The sequence below is a fragment of the Artibeus jamaicensis genome, unplaced genomic scaffold, assembly GCF_021234435.1.
Source record: "Artibeus jamaicensis isolate MK-2021 breed Jamaican fruit bat unplaced genomic scaffold, CSHL_Jam_final contig_415, whole genome shotgun sequence".
In the NCBI taxonomy this organism is placed as follows: Eukaryota; Metazoa; Chordata; class Mammalia; order Chiroptera; family Phyllostomidae; genus Artibeus; species Artibeus jamaicensis.
The window spans coordinates 39,080,830-39,098,380 of record NW_026521823.1 but is presented as its reverse complement, the minus strand read 5'-3'; the positions used below and the strand labels follow the sequence as shown (position 1 = coordinate 39,098,380).

The following is a 17,551-nucleotide window of genomic DNA, read 5'->3' as shown; positions in this document are numbered from 1 at the left end:
GCTAATTTCCCCTGTTGTCTTTTTCATTAGTAACACTGCTGGGAAACTCGAGTACGAGTCTTAGGACACATGATTTATTGTATCTTGTGCAAATAACTACAAGTAGAACTGCTTGGTCAGGGGCTAAGGGCGTGTTTAATAGTAGAGGAGGTTACCAAGCCGTACGCTTTTGACGTTTCAGTGGTGTAGCGACCTTGCTACAACTCGAAGAACAAGTCTGTTGGACGTGTGCGTTTTATCAGCGATAGGCGTTGCTTCCCTGAACAAACCCATGGCAGAGCGTCCCGGTGAGGACACACATGCGATCTACTGCCACTCCGCAGCTGGCTCTTGGGAGGGGATGTCGGCTCGTGTGGCACTAGCCAAAACGTGGACTGTGTTAGAGGCGCAAAGGCCAAGGGCCAAGGCGGCTTCAGATCAAACAGCCTTCTTCTCATGCAGCTGCTTATTATTTCCGACACTAACGAATGCGCAGTCTGTGGGAAAATTGGCCAAGGCTGAAAACAGGGGGCGTCATCAAATATTTTTAAGTCAATGGGCATCGGGATAAGGAGTCGAGAAATAGAACAGGTTTTAATGGTATTTAATGGGAAGCATTGCAGGTGGTGGCGGAACCGACTACGAGGCTGTTACTGACTCCAGGTGGGAGACAAGGGACTGAATTAGGACCAAAGAAGAAGAAGCCAGACTTCAAAACTACCACGGAGGTGTGACGGGCAGAACTTGAGCTGCTCATAAGGAAGGGCCTTCGGATGATTCTGGTTTTCCATGTGGGTGGCCTACTTGGCCACACCTGCCATCAAGACGAGACACGTTAAGTAGGAGAAACAGGCTTTCAAGAGAGTAAGTTCAGTTTTGATGGGTGAGTTTGAGGGGCCAGCCAGACCCCATGCATGGGTGAGACGAGTGGTCAACTAGAAATGTAACCCTGGAGACCAGGGGAGGGGTCTGAGCTGGAGACAGAGGGCGGGGCATCACTGGAGTCTAATCTACTCACAGACGACGGGAGGCATTTCAGCGTGCCCACGAGTTCTAAAAAATGACCCAGTTGGGGGTAAGCGGCTCCTGGTGATGGGAAGGGGATGGTGTCTAGAGAGCTGAGAGACTTTACCGCCAGAGCTAAAAAGAGGTTCGAGGAACAGTGAAGAGTAATGAGTGTCCACTGCTACGAATCCGTCTTTGCCGAAAAGACGCTTTGGAATTTGGTGGCTAAACAGTCATTGGTTAAAACTGGAGACCGCCCGAAACATCCATCAGCGAGAGAACAGGTAAGCCCGCATCTCTCTCCCCATCGTGGAGCACTCCTCAGCAATTAAGAGGGAGGATTACTGCTATACTCATAACGTGGATTGATCTTGAAAACACTGTGTTGCGTGCAAAAAAGTTTAAAAGTCAGAAACCGAAAGAGCGTACTGTACAATCTCATTTATATGGTGACCGGCATGGAGGACAGAAGTCAGAAACCAGGTGTCCCCAGGACTGCTGGGAGGGGATGAAGAGTGGGGGCAGGGGGAGGAATGGACAGGAAAGGAGTATTTTCTGATGTGAAGAAATAGTCTCACCTCCTTTGAGGGGAGCTGCCATTGCCAAACGTACTGGGTAGAAAACCCAGAATGCCAAAAAAAAGAAAAATCGTTTGTCCAAGGTGGGAACTAGAATGCCTAAATAAGCCGGCTTCCAAATTCCCGCTGATTTCCAGAGATGTCCCTTTACAGAAGCAGGTGGCCGTGCAGAGATGGAACCACAGAGTTTCCGAAGCAGAAAGCCGGAAACATGGAATGGAGAACTAGCAAGCCCAAGAGATAAAATCTGAGTGGTCGGTGGAGGAAGTCATAAACTGGACCCGTTTGCACTCTGGAATCCTAAAAAGCTCAAAAATGGGAAGTGAAGGCTGGCTAACAAGAAGAGGGCTGATTAAAATTGTATTTAAAGTTCATTTATTTCCCCAATCTACAGTTAGGTGACTCTCCCCCCACCTCCAGCGCAAGGCTGCGTGTTTATCCCCGGAGAGGCTAAAATGGAAGTTCTGTAGGCCAGGGAGCAGTATCAGCTATGGCGGAAGGGTTACTCTTTCAAAACCAAGGCCTTAAGCATCAGTCTGCCCACACTCGGAATGTTGACATCACTGGGCCTCTTCTGTGACTCAGCTCCAGAGTTCTGGAAAATATGCTTGAGTCTCAGAAATGCGAGAAGTGGGGTTCTGGGAAATCTGATTAGCCCGTGTTAAAACAAAAACCTGCAAATCCCAGCTAGAACAGGTCAGAAGGCTCTCAGAGAGACGTCTCCAAGGAAATTAAATTAATAGACCATCTGATGTGCTTTAACACGCTTAGAGAGTTAGATAATTGGGGAAATTCGAGTTTGAATTTAGGGATAAGTACATCAAACACTATGGAAACAATAATGAATGTTTATTACCTCCTTGGATAATGAAATTTGAGAATGAAAGAAAAGGTAACCAGAGTATGGTGATAAATGTATGAAAAGCATTTACATGGCCATCATAAACACTGAACATTGATTTATCAAAAATCGTGAAATCATGACATAACTATAATTACAAGAGGTAAAGGGTGTGATGTGTAAGGAGTGAGGGGGGGAACAGCGGGTAGAAAAAAGTAGAGCCTCATCTTTCATAGAACAGCGTGAATAGATAATGATTTAATCAAGAAAAATGGAAGTGTAACAGTGGAAACGTGTTGTTAGAGGCAAACACCAAAAGAGACAGTGAAGAGAGCCGCCCCCACAGAGTGGCACATGTGGCAGAGGACACAAAGGGTCATGTTTGACTCTTCAAACCACGGGCATTCAATAACTATGATTTTAAAAAAATAACCCAATAAAACAAAATTATAACGGTATTGGGAAAGAGAACTACATGAAATTAGATCGCTGCGGATTGAATGAAAATCGAGACTGTTCCCAGCAAACTGAGTACTAGAAGGAAGGGCAGTTCGTAGAGCAGCTGGATGGAATGAAAGGAAAGGCGGGATTGAGGACAATCAATAGTCCCTTTGCTTTCGGTTAGTTAGGTGGCCAACTAATTGGTTAGCCCATTGCTCAAGACAGGGAGGAGCTGACCGAGGAGAAGGGCCGAGGGGAGGAGCGTTTGCCGAGGTGAGAGGGGACACAGGATGTGTGGGAGCACCACAGCAAGTGCTGGGTGTGGCCCTCTGACACCAGGTTCAAGGATCGGCTCTGAAAAAGAATAGGAACCTCTGTTTTATGATAGAGGTAAGGATTAGTAAATGACTTTACGTCAAGTAGCTCACGGTAAGCCATAGTTTTCTCATCGGGGGTGGTGGCTAAGTCATCTGTTGAGAAACTGGCATCCTTTCACAGTCGGACACTGGGTGCCAACCGGAGGGAAAAATAAAGGGAACTCAGGTAGCAATTTTGGGAACCCAGCTGAGGACGAAAATCACAGTATGTCTGTTAGTCTGCAGGGGCTGCCCGAACAAAAGACCACGGACTGGGTGCCACCCACATACACATTGATTTTCCCAATGTCGTGGAGGCCGGAAAACCCGAGGCTGGGGGCCGGCAGGGCGTGGGGTCCTGCTCTTCCAGGCACCGTGTCTCCTCACTGTGCGCTCACCTGGTGGATGGAGAGAGAGCGGGCTCTCCCGTGTCCACTCCCACAAGGACAGGTCTAGTGGATCAGGGTTCGCCCTGTGACCTCCCCTGACTGCACTCACTTCTTCCTGCAAACCAGGTCATCCTAGGGGTCAGGACTTCAGTGTGACTGAGGGAACACCATTCAGTCCACAGCATGTGCAGCTTGTCACTGTCATGTGAGCCCTTTGTCCATCTGTACCCCACAGCCAAGAGCAAGAGAGAAGGCAGGTGGTGGATTGATGCAAATGTGGGACTCAGACAGTGGACGGCCGGGGAGGGTGTGGCTCCAGGATGGAGTCTGGGCTCCGAGGGCAGTGGAAGGAGGAGCAGGCGGAGGGCGGGGGTGAGATCGGGGAAGGGGCCGAATCCTCCGGGCGTGGAGGCCGCAGAACAAGCAGGGACCCCCCTGCAGCCACGGCCCTGTGAGTGCAGCACACGCTCGGCACCTAGCGGATGGTTCTGCACTCCGGCTTCACTGGCAAGGAGGGAGCATTAGCAGAATGAGGAGAAAATATAGGGTCCCTAGTGGTTGCAATCATTGTGTTTTTCTTTCTTTTTAGACGGCTAAATACGTTGAACAAGTGTGCCTCCATGAAACTTGATGTGAACTTCCAAAGGAAAAAGGTAGGTGTGTGTGCCCTGCCAGCCCAGCCCATCCCAGCAGAAGGGGCTGCGCATCCACAAATGCAAAACAGCGCCCACCGGAGCAAAGTGACGGGGGGCGGGACCATCGGGGCTTGGTCTCCACGTGTCCTACCTCATCATAACCGTTGACGGCTAACTAAGTCCATTATAAGCCCAGGCTGTGTGACCGCCTCCTTTTGCTTTAGTTTCTATCAGAGGCTTTGCGTGAAGATGTAACATGTCTTAATTCTTTACGGCAACCTTTCAGAAGTTTGTCGAGTTGCAAATAATGCACCCCATGGTTGAGCCAAGTACCCCACAGATATCAGCACATGAGGGGAACTTGGGGAACAGCCTGGGTCCATGCCAGAAGGACCTCTGCTTCCTTCCTTCCAACAGCGTTTTAATTCAAGTGCCCTCACAGAGCCAGGTGTTCCCAGGCAGGGTCGCAGTAAATGGTCCTGTTTAATTCACTGCCAGAGGGATTCTATTTCCTAGAGAGCGAGAAGCGCGCACAGGTTAAGCCACTCGCCCGAGATCTTCTTCGAACCAGTGGCAGGAGCTCGGTCTCAGCCTCGGCAGGTCTGCATCCAACCCAAGACTCCCAGCTGCCCCGCTGAGAGCGCTCTCTCTCCCTCTCTCTCTCCCTCTCTCTCACTGAGTCGATCCTTTTTAGGAAATGCAGAGTTCAGACCATTTTCCACTTTTTTCTCATTTTTCATCTCCAACGCACAAGTCCAGCCTCAGTGCGCTTTGAAGAAGCAGAGAAAACGTCTTTGAGTCCAAAGAAAGTGTTCTTTATCCAGGTCTTCACAGAGAAATCATTAAACCACACGGCTTTTAAGTCACTCTTAAGTAACCTGATCTTTAAAAATAACTTCAGCCTGAATTTCTGCTCTAAAATAGCACCCAAAAGAGGAAAGGAAAAAAAGAAGAAGGAGCAAATGAATTTTGGTTGACCCCACCTTAAAAACAATTTGGGATTTGAGCTAGAAACCAAAGATTTAAGCTAAGGAGGTAAAATGGTGGAAAAAATATGCAGAGAAATATGAAAACATGAGCGACTTGTCCAGGGCAAAGACAGAGTAAAAGTGTGGGGTTGAATAGAGCCCTTGAGAGGCACACAACGTCCGAAGCATGGGGTCAGCTCTCACTCCGCCCGTGGCACATGGTCCCCATTGATGGAACACAACCGCTCCGGATGGTCTGCAGCGCGGCGGGCCCCCATGGCGCCCACGCACACCTCTGGCTTTGGTGTGTGACGCAAGAAACGCCCGAATGAATGACGTGATTTGTTTACAGCCAAGTGGGGTGATGGCATTCCCACCCTATCCCCAGCCTTTCCAAACCCGCCCTTGAGGCGACCTTGGGTAACCTTCGTTAGCCCACTGAGGCCACCTTCACAAAGCTCCTCCGTGAATCGGTCACTCGGTACTCTGACGTTTGTAGTTTACCCCTCACGTCGGGCGGGGCGGCACACCCCTTCCAGCCCCTGCTTAGCGGTGGGCCTCCCCACGCACGCACTCGAGTAGAACAGGGTGAACTGGGGAGTCAGAGCTGGAATTGCCAAACGGAGAATTCCAGCGCGGGGCCTTCACCAGCTCATGTGCTCAGGGGTGACCAGCCACTGGGGCTGTGGTGGCCTCGGCTCCCGCGTGGTGGCCTCTTACACACGTCATAGGCGACTCCTTCCTTTTACTGCAAAAAATAAAAAAATACAAAAAATAAATACAGGCTAGGAATAGGCCAGATGACCAAAAATAGAAAGGGGAACTTCAGACCTGAATGCCATGTGAAGTTTCTTCCCACTTTGGGATTTGTTTCTTTGCAGGAAAACTAAGCAGCACGTCCCCCAGCTACATCCCCAGGGCAAACCACCCGAAAAAACAAAAACGCAGTCCTCACCCTGACCTGCCCAGTCCCGGGTGTGCGGAATGTCCTTCTGCGGAACGTCCCCCCATGTGGCCTGCCTGGGACCCTATTCTCCCTCTCCCGTTGGGGCTGCTGGGGCACGGAAGGGCTCTGTGTGCTTGCTTGGCATTTTCTGTGGGCCACAAACACTCACACATGCCTGCTGTGTGCCCAGCATGGCCCCCGTCCCTGACCCCACATGACAGGTGTAGAAATTAAAGGGCAAGAAGGCAGCAACTTGCCCAAAACCGCACACCATTAGCCGAGGCAGGATCTGAACCCCTGTTTGCCCGCCCAGGATATTCAGAAACCTGCTGCAGCCCAAGTGCGGGGCCCTTGGCCGGAGACCCGGACGTGTTTCCTCGGCAAAACACAGTTGGTTTTCGGAGAGGGTCGTTTCTTGCCATCTGTACTCAGGTCCACGAGTGATGTAATGTCTTCAGGGACGATCACCTCTGGGTGTCTTGCAGGGAACAGGTCTCAAATCTTACTGCTCTGCTTGCATTTTTCCCACATGCGATTGTGTCTGAAGAGTTTGATGGGTCAGCCCAGTCACAGAAAGTGGCCTGGACAAGGAGGGTGACGCCTCGCTCGCGCTTCTCTGCATTGAACGCCACTCGGGAAGTGTGGGGAAGAGGAGACCACAGCTGCCTGCAGACAAGAGTCTCTCCTTGCACGGGGGCGCTGTGGTCTCTCGAAGACTCGGGGCGCCCTGCTTGTCTCCGGGAGGGCTCGGGGGAGATAGGTGGTCTCAAGCTGGGCCACAAACCTCCCTGAACGACTTGTCCAGCCCACCCAGGGGTCTCACAGGGGCCTCGGGACACCTCGGAGCCCCAGCCTGCAGCTCCACTTGCTCCAATGAGGGGAACGAACGTCTAAATGTCCTGGTGGACGCTGTGGTCAGTGCCGCCGGCAGCTGTGGGTCATGCGGGCTCCTTCCCAGTGGGAAGGTGTGGCCACGTTCCACTTCAAAAAAAAATTTTTTTAAACTCACCTTTGCCATGTCTGCTTGGCCATCATCTCTGAGGAAAACATCATTCCATTAAGAATGTTCTCATTTTCCATAAAACAATAAACATCCAAGCTCCACCTAAGTGAAAAGCAAGGCACACGCAAATGCCACCGGTTCTCCAAAAAGTGCTTCTTCTTCATGGTCGCCCAAAATATCTCCACGTGCTGTGTGACAACATCGACCCTAACTCAGTTACAGTTCATGTTTCCAGGGCACGATGTCTGGTCTGAGGCCGCACCCGATACTGGAGACTCCAAGGGGCTGTGTGGCCAGAGCAGGGCACGCCTGCACCCAGAACTCTTCCCTAAGATTTCCCCCGAGAGGAAGTGGCTTCTGAAGAAGTTTCTAGCTAAAATCAGTTTCCATAAAGCTCCCTGACCTCATGACCAAGGTGGACAGAACCCGTGGCTAACGGGCACCTCGCAGCCGCTCCTCCATCACCGATGAGCTGCGACTGTCCAGGTGCCTGGTGTCCCCGACGCTGCGATGCACCCCCGGGACCTCCCAGCACCTAGGACACCTCCCAGCTGCTCCCCAGCAGAGGCAAGTGAGAGACAAGCCGCACTTACTCCCGCATCTGTGTGGCTGGAGAGTTACCGTCTGCAATGGAAGGACACTGCGTGTGGTCTCCTAGACCACCAGGCCCTCCGAGTTGGACCACCTTCCACTGTCACTCTGAGCCTCGCACCCACTGCAGGTCGACTTCGTAGGGCACCCCGCATAGGGCGGCGCAGCCCGTGCTTGAAGCATCTAGACGCGATGCGCTCGCCACGTGGCAAGGCCATCTGTGTCATTCTGATGACCCTGGGTCTTCCGCAGAGTGAGCCGAAAGCTGATTCAGTGCCAACTTGCCCTTCCGATCCCAGCTCTTTCATCTAGGGAAGCACAGCTCACGGATTTCCCCTCCCACTCCATCCTCTGGACCAAGGCCAGCCCACCTGGGCCCCTGTCTTTGTGCAGAACTCTGCATTGCGATGAAGTCACCCCCAGGGTGCCAGCTACAACAGCACAGCCAAGTAACCACACCTGCAAGCGTCACTATCCAACCCTTAACAGGAAGTTCCCTTACTCCTGTTCCGTCCAACGCAAGCTTTCTCAGACTGCCGGAGGGGGTGCTGTTTCTGCTTTGCTGTGTTTTGCGCTTCTGACCAAGGCTTTTTCATAAAATCCAACACGAATGAGTTCAAAATAGGAAATGAGACAAAGAGAATTACAGAACATAGAAGCCCAAGTGTCTTCTTAGACTCAATGGACACAACATTGCATTCCAGTACGTACAATCAGAACAAACAGAGTGAGAAAAAGAAAAGGATTACAGAATTCACATTTGTCCTGAAAGTGTACATAGGACAAGTAATATGAAGAATTCTGATTGTACTTCCAACTCTGTGGTTGTTCAGCTCTCATAACGAAACAAAAGGTTTATTTTGAGATAGCGATTCCCCGTGTTAAATGCCTGTACTCAGACTTCAGCTAAACTCCGTGACTATGAGTATCCACGACCTTGAGTTTCTTGTTTATCCTCTAGTTTAGGTTGGATTGGCAACACTACTTACAGGAAGGAATGTATGTCTAAAATGTTTTTTATTCTTTGTTTTAATATTAATCATTATAAAGAAACCAGTCTCACTAGTCACGTGTTGACTAGAATCACAAAAGAGGTTTGAAAGTAATTTTTGAAAGCCTCAGACTTTACTCCTCTTTATGTTTTTTCAAAATGAAATGTGTTGCTGTGTTTTCGAAATTCATCATTAAGCCTTCCTTACTAGCCAATTTCAACAGTTATCTTTCCGTAAAACCACAAACCCTGTACGTTGTACCCCTTGAGTTATGGCAGGTCAATTCATCTTGTACATGCTTTAATGTGGACCTACTGTGCACAACACCTAAAACGGGCTCTACCCTGCTCTGTGATACTAGTCCGCTGATCATGACCTTGGAGGGCACGGCCTGGCCAGATGGTGGCAGACCTTGTAACGCCGACTGTCAGTGTCGGTACGTATCGAAGACTAGTAAGCCTGGGCACTGAAAGGCCCTTGATCATGCTTTGAGTGACATCACTCCAAAGTCCCTCATTTCTAAACCAAAACTATCCGTTCCTTCCATCACCCTTCACAGGAGGTTGTGGTCCTCCTATGCTTGGCCATTCCCTAGAAATGTACCCTTTCCCTTGTGCCCCTTCAAAGGTGGCACTTAGAACAAGAGCCTGCTGCTACTGATGTGTGTGAGCCGAGGGTGACATGGTGGGCTGAGTCTCTGGAGTCTAGAGACCCATGCAGTCTAAAGTTGGGGACCAGCTTTGGTGGCCACAGGGCATGACTCACTCATATCAACTTAAGTCTGCCACGGTGCTCAAAGCTACGCATAGCAACTGCCGTCCACCCAAGTCTGGGCCGTCCTGCGCGCCCTCGGCTTGACTTTTAAAGGTGGGTCTTTATATTTTACTCCATGACATGTCATCTGCTTAACAGGCCACCCCGCCGTGCTGTTAGGATCTCTAGACATCTCTGTATCGCCGGTCTCCGACAGGAAGAACGGCTTTGATCTTGCCCTTTAAGGTTCCTGTGCCTTTCTCTTATCTCATCTCATTTGTCTCTAGTGACGCACCTCACTGCGAGTACATATGACACACTGTTTCCCATTCACAGCTGAGAACACAGAGTCTCAAGAGGGGTGCCTTGCTCGAGGCCACTCAGTGAAGCCCCCGGGCCACCTTCATACTGTGAAACCACGAGTTCTCTGGCTTGTCCCAGTTACTTTTCAAATGGACAGAACTTTGAGGCCCCTTCCAGCGACCCCTCCTTCGCTGTGTGCAGTCCCCTGCTCATACTCTTTGGTGGAGTCCCTTGACCAGTGACTAGCAAGACCTGTAGCTTTCAGTCCAACTTTACGAGTGATAGACCCTTCAGAAACAGTAAGCCACCTAGGTACAATCACAAAAGCTCTTAGCTGACACCCCTAGCCCTCGCATCTCAGAACCAGATGACAGAGTGGAATAAAATAAACTTAATGAACAAAAATGCACTGAGCAGCGAGTGGCTCTGAGGTTGGCCATGGGACGGAAGCACACACAGAAACCCGGCCCTGCTCTCGGAGCTCCTCTGTAGTGGCTGAGAGTGGGCGTATGTGACCGGCTCGGGTCATCCTCAGAGCAAATGCTAAATATAGGTCTCGTCCAAATGCCGCAGGAATGCGGGGGACAAGGTCGTCGTTGTCCGGGGCAGTCAGCAAAGGACGTTCTCAGCAGTGGGCCACATACTACCCTTCGAGGCTCAAAACCCCGAGCAGAGCTGGGTGTTGGGGGACAGCTGTGGTCCCTCCAGGGGCCAGAGTGGGCGGGAATCGGGAAGAGCGACTGAAATGACGTAGTCCCAGGGGAAGGGGGTTGGGGCCACACTGCGGACTGTTAGGAAGGTCACAGGACGGGGATGGCTTCTGAGCTGGGAGATTACATGGTCACATTCAATGGCACCGTGGGAAGCTGCTCCGGCGGGCAAGGCACTGGAGTTTTTGCCTGTGGCGGACCCAGAGAGGGACTCCAAAACAAAGGGAGTGGGGTGAGGATGCGAATGAGGGAACAGATTTGAAAATCCTCGGAGCTGGGCCCTGGTAAAATGCGTAGTCGAGGAGGAGGAAGGAGTAGATGATTCGTCTCGGAAGGAAATGATTATTTAGGTGCTTTAGGCCAAGGTCTGGACTGGGCTGGAGGGATTTGCAAAGATACACGTGGCCACCTCTGGCCTCAGGGAACCAGCCTCTCATCCTTCAGGGGCTGAGAATTCAGATGGGACCCAGACCGGGGAGATGGGTGAGGAGCAGAGTGTAAGACCGCGAAGCGCTGGGGACCGGGGCAGCCCAGAGATGCAAGTCCTGCTGAAGGCCCCGAGGTTCAGAACTGACCGGGAAGGAGAAGGCGGCCCAGGGAGACCCTTCTCGTCTAGTGAGCTTGGGATTCCGCTCCAGGCATCGCGCAGGGAGTTCTGCTGTGCATTTACACGGGGAGTATAAGGAGCCTTGCTTCGAGATAAAGGGACTTGGAGGTTCAGGAGAGGGAAGCTGGAAATGGGAACCTGGGGCTCCGGGAGGCAGTTTCAGGGAAAAATAAGTGCCTTTTACGGCGGGATTAAGTTTCCGTGTGAAAACGAGACCGCAGATGTTTTAGATTTAGACTGTCTAGTCAGACGGTAATTACACCTTCTTTGTAATCAGTCAAGGAAAACTTGCCAGGAGGACAGAAACTGTATGAGAATGGAGAGGAAGGAAGCCTGCAGGTTGGGGAGACCCTCCAGCCACCAGGGAGAAGCAGGGCGAGTGGGACAGTGGGGGCCGGTGGGAGGACCCAGGGAAGGCTCCCCCAAACCCCTGAGGGTGCGTGTGAAATGGAGGGAAGGGAGGGGCGTGGGACGGCCACGCCCCTGCCCCCAAATGTCCCATGTCATTCGTATCACCAGCCAATGCGCACTGTCCTTGATGTCTTCCAGGGTGACGATTCGGATGAGGAAGACCTCTGTATCAGCAACAAATGGACCTTCCAGAGAACCAGCAGGCGCTGGTCCCGGGTGGACGACCCGCACACTCTGTTTCTGGGGGGAGACCGCAGCGGGTCCTCGGGGGGCATGAGGATGAGAAACACCACCAGCAGTGAGAGCGTGCTCACGGACCTGAGCGAGCCCGAGGTCTGCTCCGTCCACAGTGAGAGCAGCGGGGGCAGCGAGGGCCGCGGCCCGCCGAGCAGCCAGGGCGCCGGCCGGGAGGCCTTCCCCTGCCCTGGCCAGGGCTGCTCCGACGGCCTGGCCATGCTGGATGCCACAGTCGTCAGCCCCAGCCTCCCACAGTCCCCCAAAGACATATCCAGCTACCCCTTCCACGCGAAGAATGAGAAACCCAGCCGGACTAGGGCCAAGTCATTTCTGAAACGCGTGGAGACGCTCCGAGGGAAAGGAGCCCCTGGGAGGCACAAGGGGCTGGGGCGGACAGGGGGCTTGGTGATCAGCGGGCCCATTCTGCAGCAGGAGCCGGAGTCCTTCAAAGCCATGCACTGTGTCCAGGTACCAAACGGAGACCTCCAGAGCCCGGCCCTGGCCGCCTGGCCTGGAGGGGCCGCAGGCTCCAGCCCACGGAGTGGCGAGAGCAGCCCCTCCGAGCGTGGCAGCAGCGGTGGGCTGAGTGCACCCAGCCCGAAGGAGCGCAAGTGCCAGGAGGCACACAAGCGAGGGGGCATGTACTTGGAAGACCTGGACGTGCTGGCCGGCACCACACTGCTGCGGGGCACCGCGGACCAGAACCACACGCACGAGTTCCATTCCCAGGAGAACTTGGTCGTGCACGTCCCGAAGGATCACAAACCGGGCACGTTCCCCAAGGCGCTGTCCATCGAGAGCCTCTCGCCAACGGACAACAGCAATGGGGTGAACTGGAGGACGGGCAGCATCTCCCTGGGCAGGCAGCAGGGCCTGGAGGCCCGGGAGCCGGGGCTCATGGCATCCCGCCACAGGGCCAGCCGCGTCAGCATCTACGACAACGTCCCCGGCTCCCACTTGTACGCCAGCACGGGAGACCTGCTGGACTTGGGGAGAGAGGACCTCTTCCCTCACTTGGACGACATCCTGCTGCAGGTCAGCGGGCTGCAAGAGGTGGTGGATGACTGGTCCAAGGACGTGCTGCCCGAACCGCACGTGGGGGGGGCCGTGCTGGGAAAGCCTGGCTTGTGCCCCTTCCCGCCGCCTCACCAGATCGCCCTAGACTTCGAAGGCAGCTCCGTCTCCGAGGGCCAGACGACACCCAGCGACGCGGAGAGGGACGGCACTTCGCTGAACGGGTCGGAGGCCCCCGGGGCCCGAGAGAGGAGGGATTCTGGGGTCGGGGCCTCTCTGACCAGGCCCAACAGGTGGGTGGCGTGATGTCGTGAAATGATTCCTAATCCACTTCGTTAACAGTCATGGGCTGTGCACGCATTCACCACACATGCGCGGAGCCCGTGCTAAACGCCCCACACCACTGTGCGTGATCTGTGTGGGCAGGAACCACTGGGTCGGAAGTCTGCCTTCTGTCCATGAAGCCGTGATCGAATCTGTGTTGCCTCACACCTCTGTCTTGAGTGTTTGCCCTCTGGGTCCACCTTAGTTTTATTCCACAACACGGGGCTCGTGTGCAAAGGCCTGTGTTTGGCACATGGGTGGTCGCTGATGACAGGCACCCAGTGCCGGCACCCAGGTGCTTCCGGTGACCTTTACTGCTTTCATTAAAATGTCCCCACCCCACAGGTTACACGGGTTTAATGTAATTGTAGGAGAAAATTCTGAGATCTAAAGTGGGTGCTTCGTACATTTATTTTGGCTTTAAAATGCCGATCGCAAACTGCTGTACAGAGACCGTTTCCAAAGGACCCCAGGAAGTGGCCCTGCGTGGGTGTCACTGGTAGAAGGTAATGACGTCGTGCACCTCTCGTGGATGCCGTGACGTCTCTGGGGACTCACGGACGTGTCACCACTTGGGGAGTGCCGCTTCTGCGCCCGTCACCGTTGGACTCCCTCTCGTCAGGAACGAGAGTTCGGATGCAGGGACAGGATGACATCATGAAAATACAGGGTCCAGCACAAACAGCACCCCTGGTGTATGAGCTGGTAACCTGCACCAACTCTTCTGTTACAAAATCATAAGCATGTCACTCTGCAACACAGCAATACCACACTCCAGCACGCCATAGGACATTTTAGGTGACGTGTTCAAACTGCTGTCCATCTCCTGCGAGACGTTCACATTCCCTACCAGTCACTTCTGCCCGGCCAGCTATTCTGGGCTTTCCCAGCACTTCTCTCTCTCTCTCTCTCTCTCTCTCTCTCTCTCTCTCTCTCTCTCATGCACACGCACATTCAGCTGCTTTCCGCACTTTGGGAACACATTAGCAATGAAAAGAAAATGTATTATATACCTTATGTAAACCTCCTAATGCCACAGAGAACAGCTTCTCTTCCTGATGTGTCAGGCTTGGAGAAAACCATTTCTTGGGTCTCTTCTATACATCTGTGTCTCCCGTCCCATTTATTTGGTGACTTTCTTGGCGTAAAACCTCTCCTGACTAGCTACTTAATGATCAGTACAGTCCTGGGTGTCAGAGGACACATCCCCACAGTGATGTCTTCTCCCCGGCACAGGCGACTCCGGTGGGACAGTTTCCAGCTCTCGCACCGGCCGCAGCCCTCCACGGCCTCGCCGCACATCAGCCACCTGAGCGCCGGGCAGCTGAGCCTGCTGCAGCGGGTGTCCCTGCTGCGCCTGACGGCCATCATGGAGAAGCACTCCATGTCCAGCAGGCACGGCTGGACCTGGTGCGTAGCACCTCTTCTGGGTGGGGCAGGGGGCGGGGCTGGGGCGGGGACTCCCGCCTGTTAGACCTCAGCACGCAATGGTGGAAGCTTCAGGGTTTGCTGGCTGATTTCTGAAGCCCCCCTCCTCGCTGCGACCTTCCTTGCCTGACCTCCTGAATGTGACATGTGACACCCCCCCACAAGCTCTGCTTCGCAGTCTGCCTCAGCTGGACCGATGTCACCTGGGGACACAGGGCTTGTGTGCAGCTCCCTGCTGGGGCCCAGGGAGGGCAGTCCGGCTCCAAGGAGGACAAAAGACAAGGGGAAGGGTGATTAACTTGGAACAGAACAGTGAGAAAGAAACTTGCCGTAAAGTAATTCAGGCAGTTTCTTCCAGGAAAACATCTGTCCTTTGCACCCCCAGGTGCAGGCAGAGCTCAACATGGAAAAAGCATTTCATTCTTCACGCACATGTCTGCTTTGATTTTCCTGACCAGTCAAAGCAAGAGTAGGTGGGAAATGCTTCCCAACGGGGAATGGACCGACCGGGTGTTGGAGCTTGGATGTGGGCCTATTTCAGACGATTTGGCGGGTTTGAAAACATATAAAATGCATCCCTGATTGTCCTGCAGTATATGTCACAGATATAGCAGAATTGGCAGTGCTTCTATAAAACTAATTTAGAAAGTTGGAAGTTGCACTATCAAATGAGTGTATGCCTGTGTGTTAACATTTCCTTTCAAAAATGCAACGGGTTGTAGGAAAATCGTAGCCAAGAAATGCTTTTTATCTGTTCTGCCCTCATGTCTTCCCCAGACCAACCAAAGTACTTCTTCTTCTTCTTCTTCTTATAATTTTTAAATGTGTTTCATTTTGTCTTGTTGGGACTTTTAAGTGTCCATGCCTTGAGAGGTGTGTCAGTGATGATTAAATTAGAACATCGAACATTTGACTTGGGTCCCAAACCCATCTGCAGACACGACTCCCGCTGTGTAATAGGTCGAGTTCTGACACATGCCAGGGCCTCATAGTCCTTCCGAGTCCTGGGATTAATTAAGGGAGAAACGGTGAATCTCCCCGGCCTGTCGGGTATTGCAGCCAAAGCTTGGCTTCCCAACTCTTGCTTTGCTTTCGCCACTTCTCTCCATCGGCATGTCCCCCGCCGCAGGCTTGGTGACCTGTTTTCTGCGAATTCCAGGTCAGTCCCAAAGTTCATGAAGAGGATGAAAGTGCCGGATTACAAAGACAGGACTGTCTTTGGTGTCCCCCTCATCGTCCACGTGCAGAGAACGGGGCAGCCGCTGCCGCAGAGTATCCAGCAAGCGCTGAGGTATCTACGCAGCAACTGTCTGGACCAGGTACGGGTGGAAACCCCGCAGGCAGGCTCGGAGTTAGGGGACGCGGGACGGAGTCACAGCCGCCCGGGCCACGCAAGGCAGGCTCCGCCCGAAGGGGGAGGCCCTGGAGCCCCGTCCCTCACTGTTCAGTCGGGCCAGCCTCGCCCTAGTCAGGCTGTTCAAGGGCGTTTCCTCCTGGGCACCCGAATGATGCCCTTTTAAAAGAATTGGTTTTTATCTGTTCCTTTATTAATTCTATTTTTTTGAAGCAGCACCATGACTAAGAAAATGTGAGGCAAAGACAAGTTTACTTACTGCTTTTTTAAGTGTGTGAGAAAACTGTGAAAACCACATCAGCTAAATCAAATACCCCTGCATCTTGTAGAGTCGATTAAAAGGCTCAAGGGACATGAAATGTTTGGAGGTCGTTTTCTGTGTCCAGGACTGTTTGGGGACCACCACGATGGTGGGCTGTGGCTGGGCCCGGTGCTCCCCACCCTGTGGCTTACAGGCCAAGCCTTTCTCCTCCCAGTCAACACCTGCTGGCTTCTCAGACATTCTTTCCAAAGCAAGAGCCATGTTGCCACTTGATAAGTTGTGACCTTGAGCAGTTCACTGTACTCTTTTTTCCCCTCTAATATTTTATTTATTTATTTTTACAGAAAGGGGGAGGGAAGGAGAAAGAGTGGGAGAGAAACATCAATGTGTGGTTGCCTCTCATGTGTCCCCTACTGGGGACCTGGCCTGCAACCCAGGCTTGTGCCCTGACTGGGAATCAAATCGGCGAGCCTTTGTTTCACAGGCCTGTGCTCAATTCACTGAGCTACACCAGCCAGGGCTGTTCACTGTGCTCTTTAATTCCTGGGAAGAACCCTAAGGTGATTCGCAGGTTTTATGGATCTCCCCTTGACCTTGGGCTCAGTGGACAGGACTGAGCTGAGCTGCCGGACCTCAAGATGCTGGCTGCTGCCGCTCACATCAGCCCGGACCCTGAGCTCCCACGTAGAATGAGCATGTCTCTGGATGAATGAGAGATGAGTTTTCAGGGGAACGGGGAGGAGTGACTTCTCCGTGTGATGCCAGAGAAGGGACAGGGATCCGACTTTCCACATTTATTAGGCGGCCTCGTGGAGAGCGGGAGCTATGGCTGTTTCTGCTGTGGAGGGGACGGCTGTTTCGTTCTGAGAAGTAGCTGTAGTAGCCACTTCTGGCTGTTGCTTCTGAGAAAGAAGGGCGGCAGACCACGTGTCTAGAACTATGGCACTCACCTCTGGCAAGGGCCCCAGCATGGATTTATAAAGAACATCCCGACAGAGCAAACCGCTGAATCTGCTTACTTGACCTTTTTAGCTTTTTATTTTGCCTTTTTAACATTTACAGCTTTTAACCCAAAGCACACGCTTATCAAAAGTAGGTGACCTGTGGGTAGTTTCCTGAGGGACCTCCGTGGAGACGTGGGCACAGGTGAATATTCGGAAAGGCCCATGCAATCTCCGTTCACGGTCCTAAAAGTGTCGCCACTGTGCCCGGTGGCTGAGGACTTTGTGGTCTTGCTTGTACTTCTGTTGGTTTGTGAGGACACAGTCAAGGTTATGCTTTGTAGAGGGAGAAGCTTTCCAAGCTTCTTAATTTTTATAAGGACACATTAAGACTCATCCTCCTTCCCAGCTGATGCTGTTAGAGTCTGGCTCAGCATTTTACCAAGCACAGAAAATATTCTGTTCTGTACATTCTAGTGAGTG

At 52.6% G+C, this 17,551-nt stretch overlaps 1 protein-coding gene across 5 annotated transcripts in view; it reads left to right on the top strand.

The window, feature by feature from the left end:
• STARD13 (StAR related lipid transfer domain containing 13) overlaps positions 1-17,551 on the top strand; it is a 347,642-nt gene that overhangs the window by 313,902 nt on the left and 16,189 nt on the right. For 4 of the 5 annotated variants that reach the window (XM_053665600.1, XM_037129335.2, XM_037129326.2 and 1 more), the window contains 4 exons: positions 4,179-4,242; positions 11,647-13,052; positions 14,320-14,493; positions 15,671-15,830. In XM_053665600.1, coding sequence (XP_053521575.1) covers positions 4,179-4,242; positions 11,647-13,052; positions 14,320-14,493; positions 15,671-15,830 — 1,804 coding nt within the window. Of the gene's footprint in view, positions 1-4,178; positions 4,243-6,565; positions 9,161-11,646; positions 13,053-14,319; positions 14,494-15,670; positions 15,831-17,551 lie in introns of those variants that run through there. The other variant, XM_053665601.1, reaches the window with a different exon arrangement.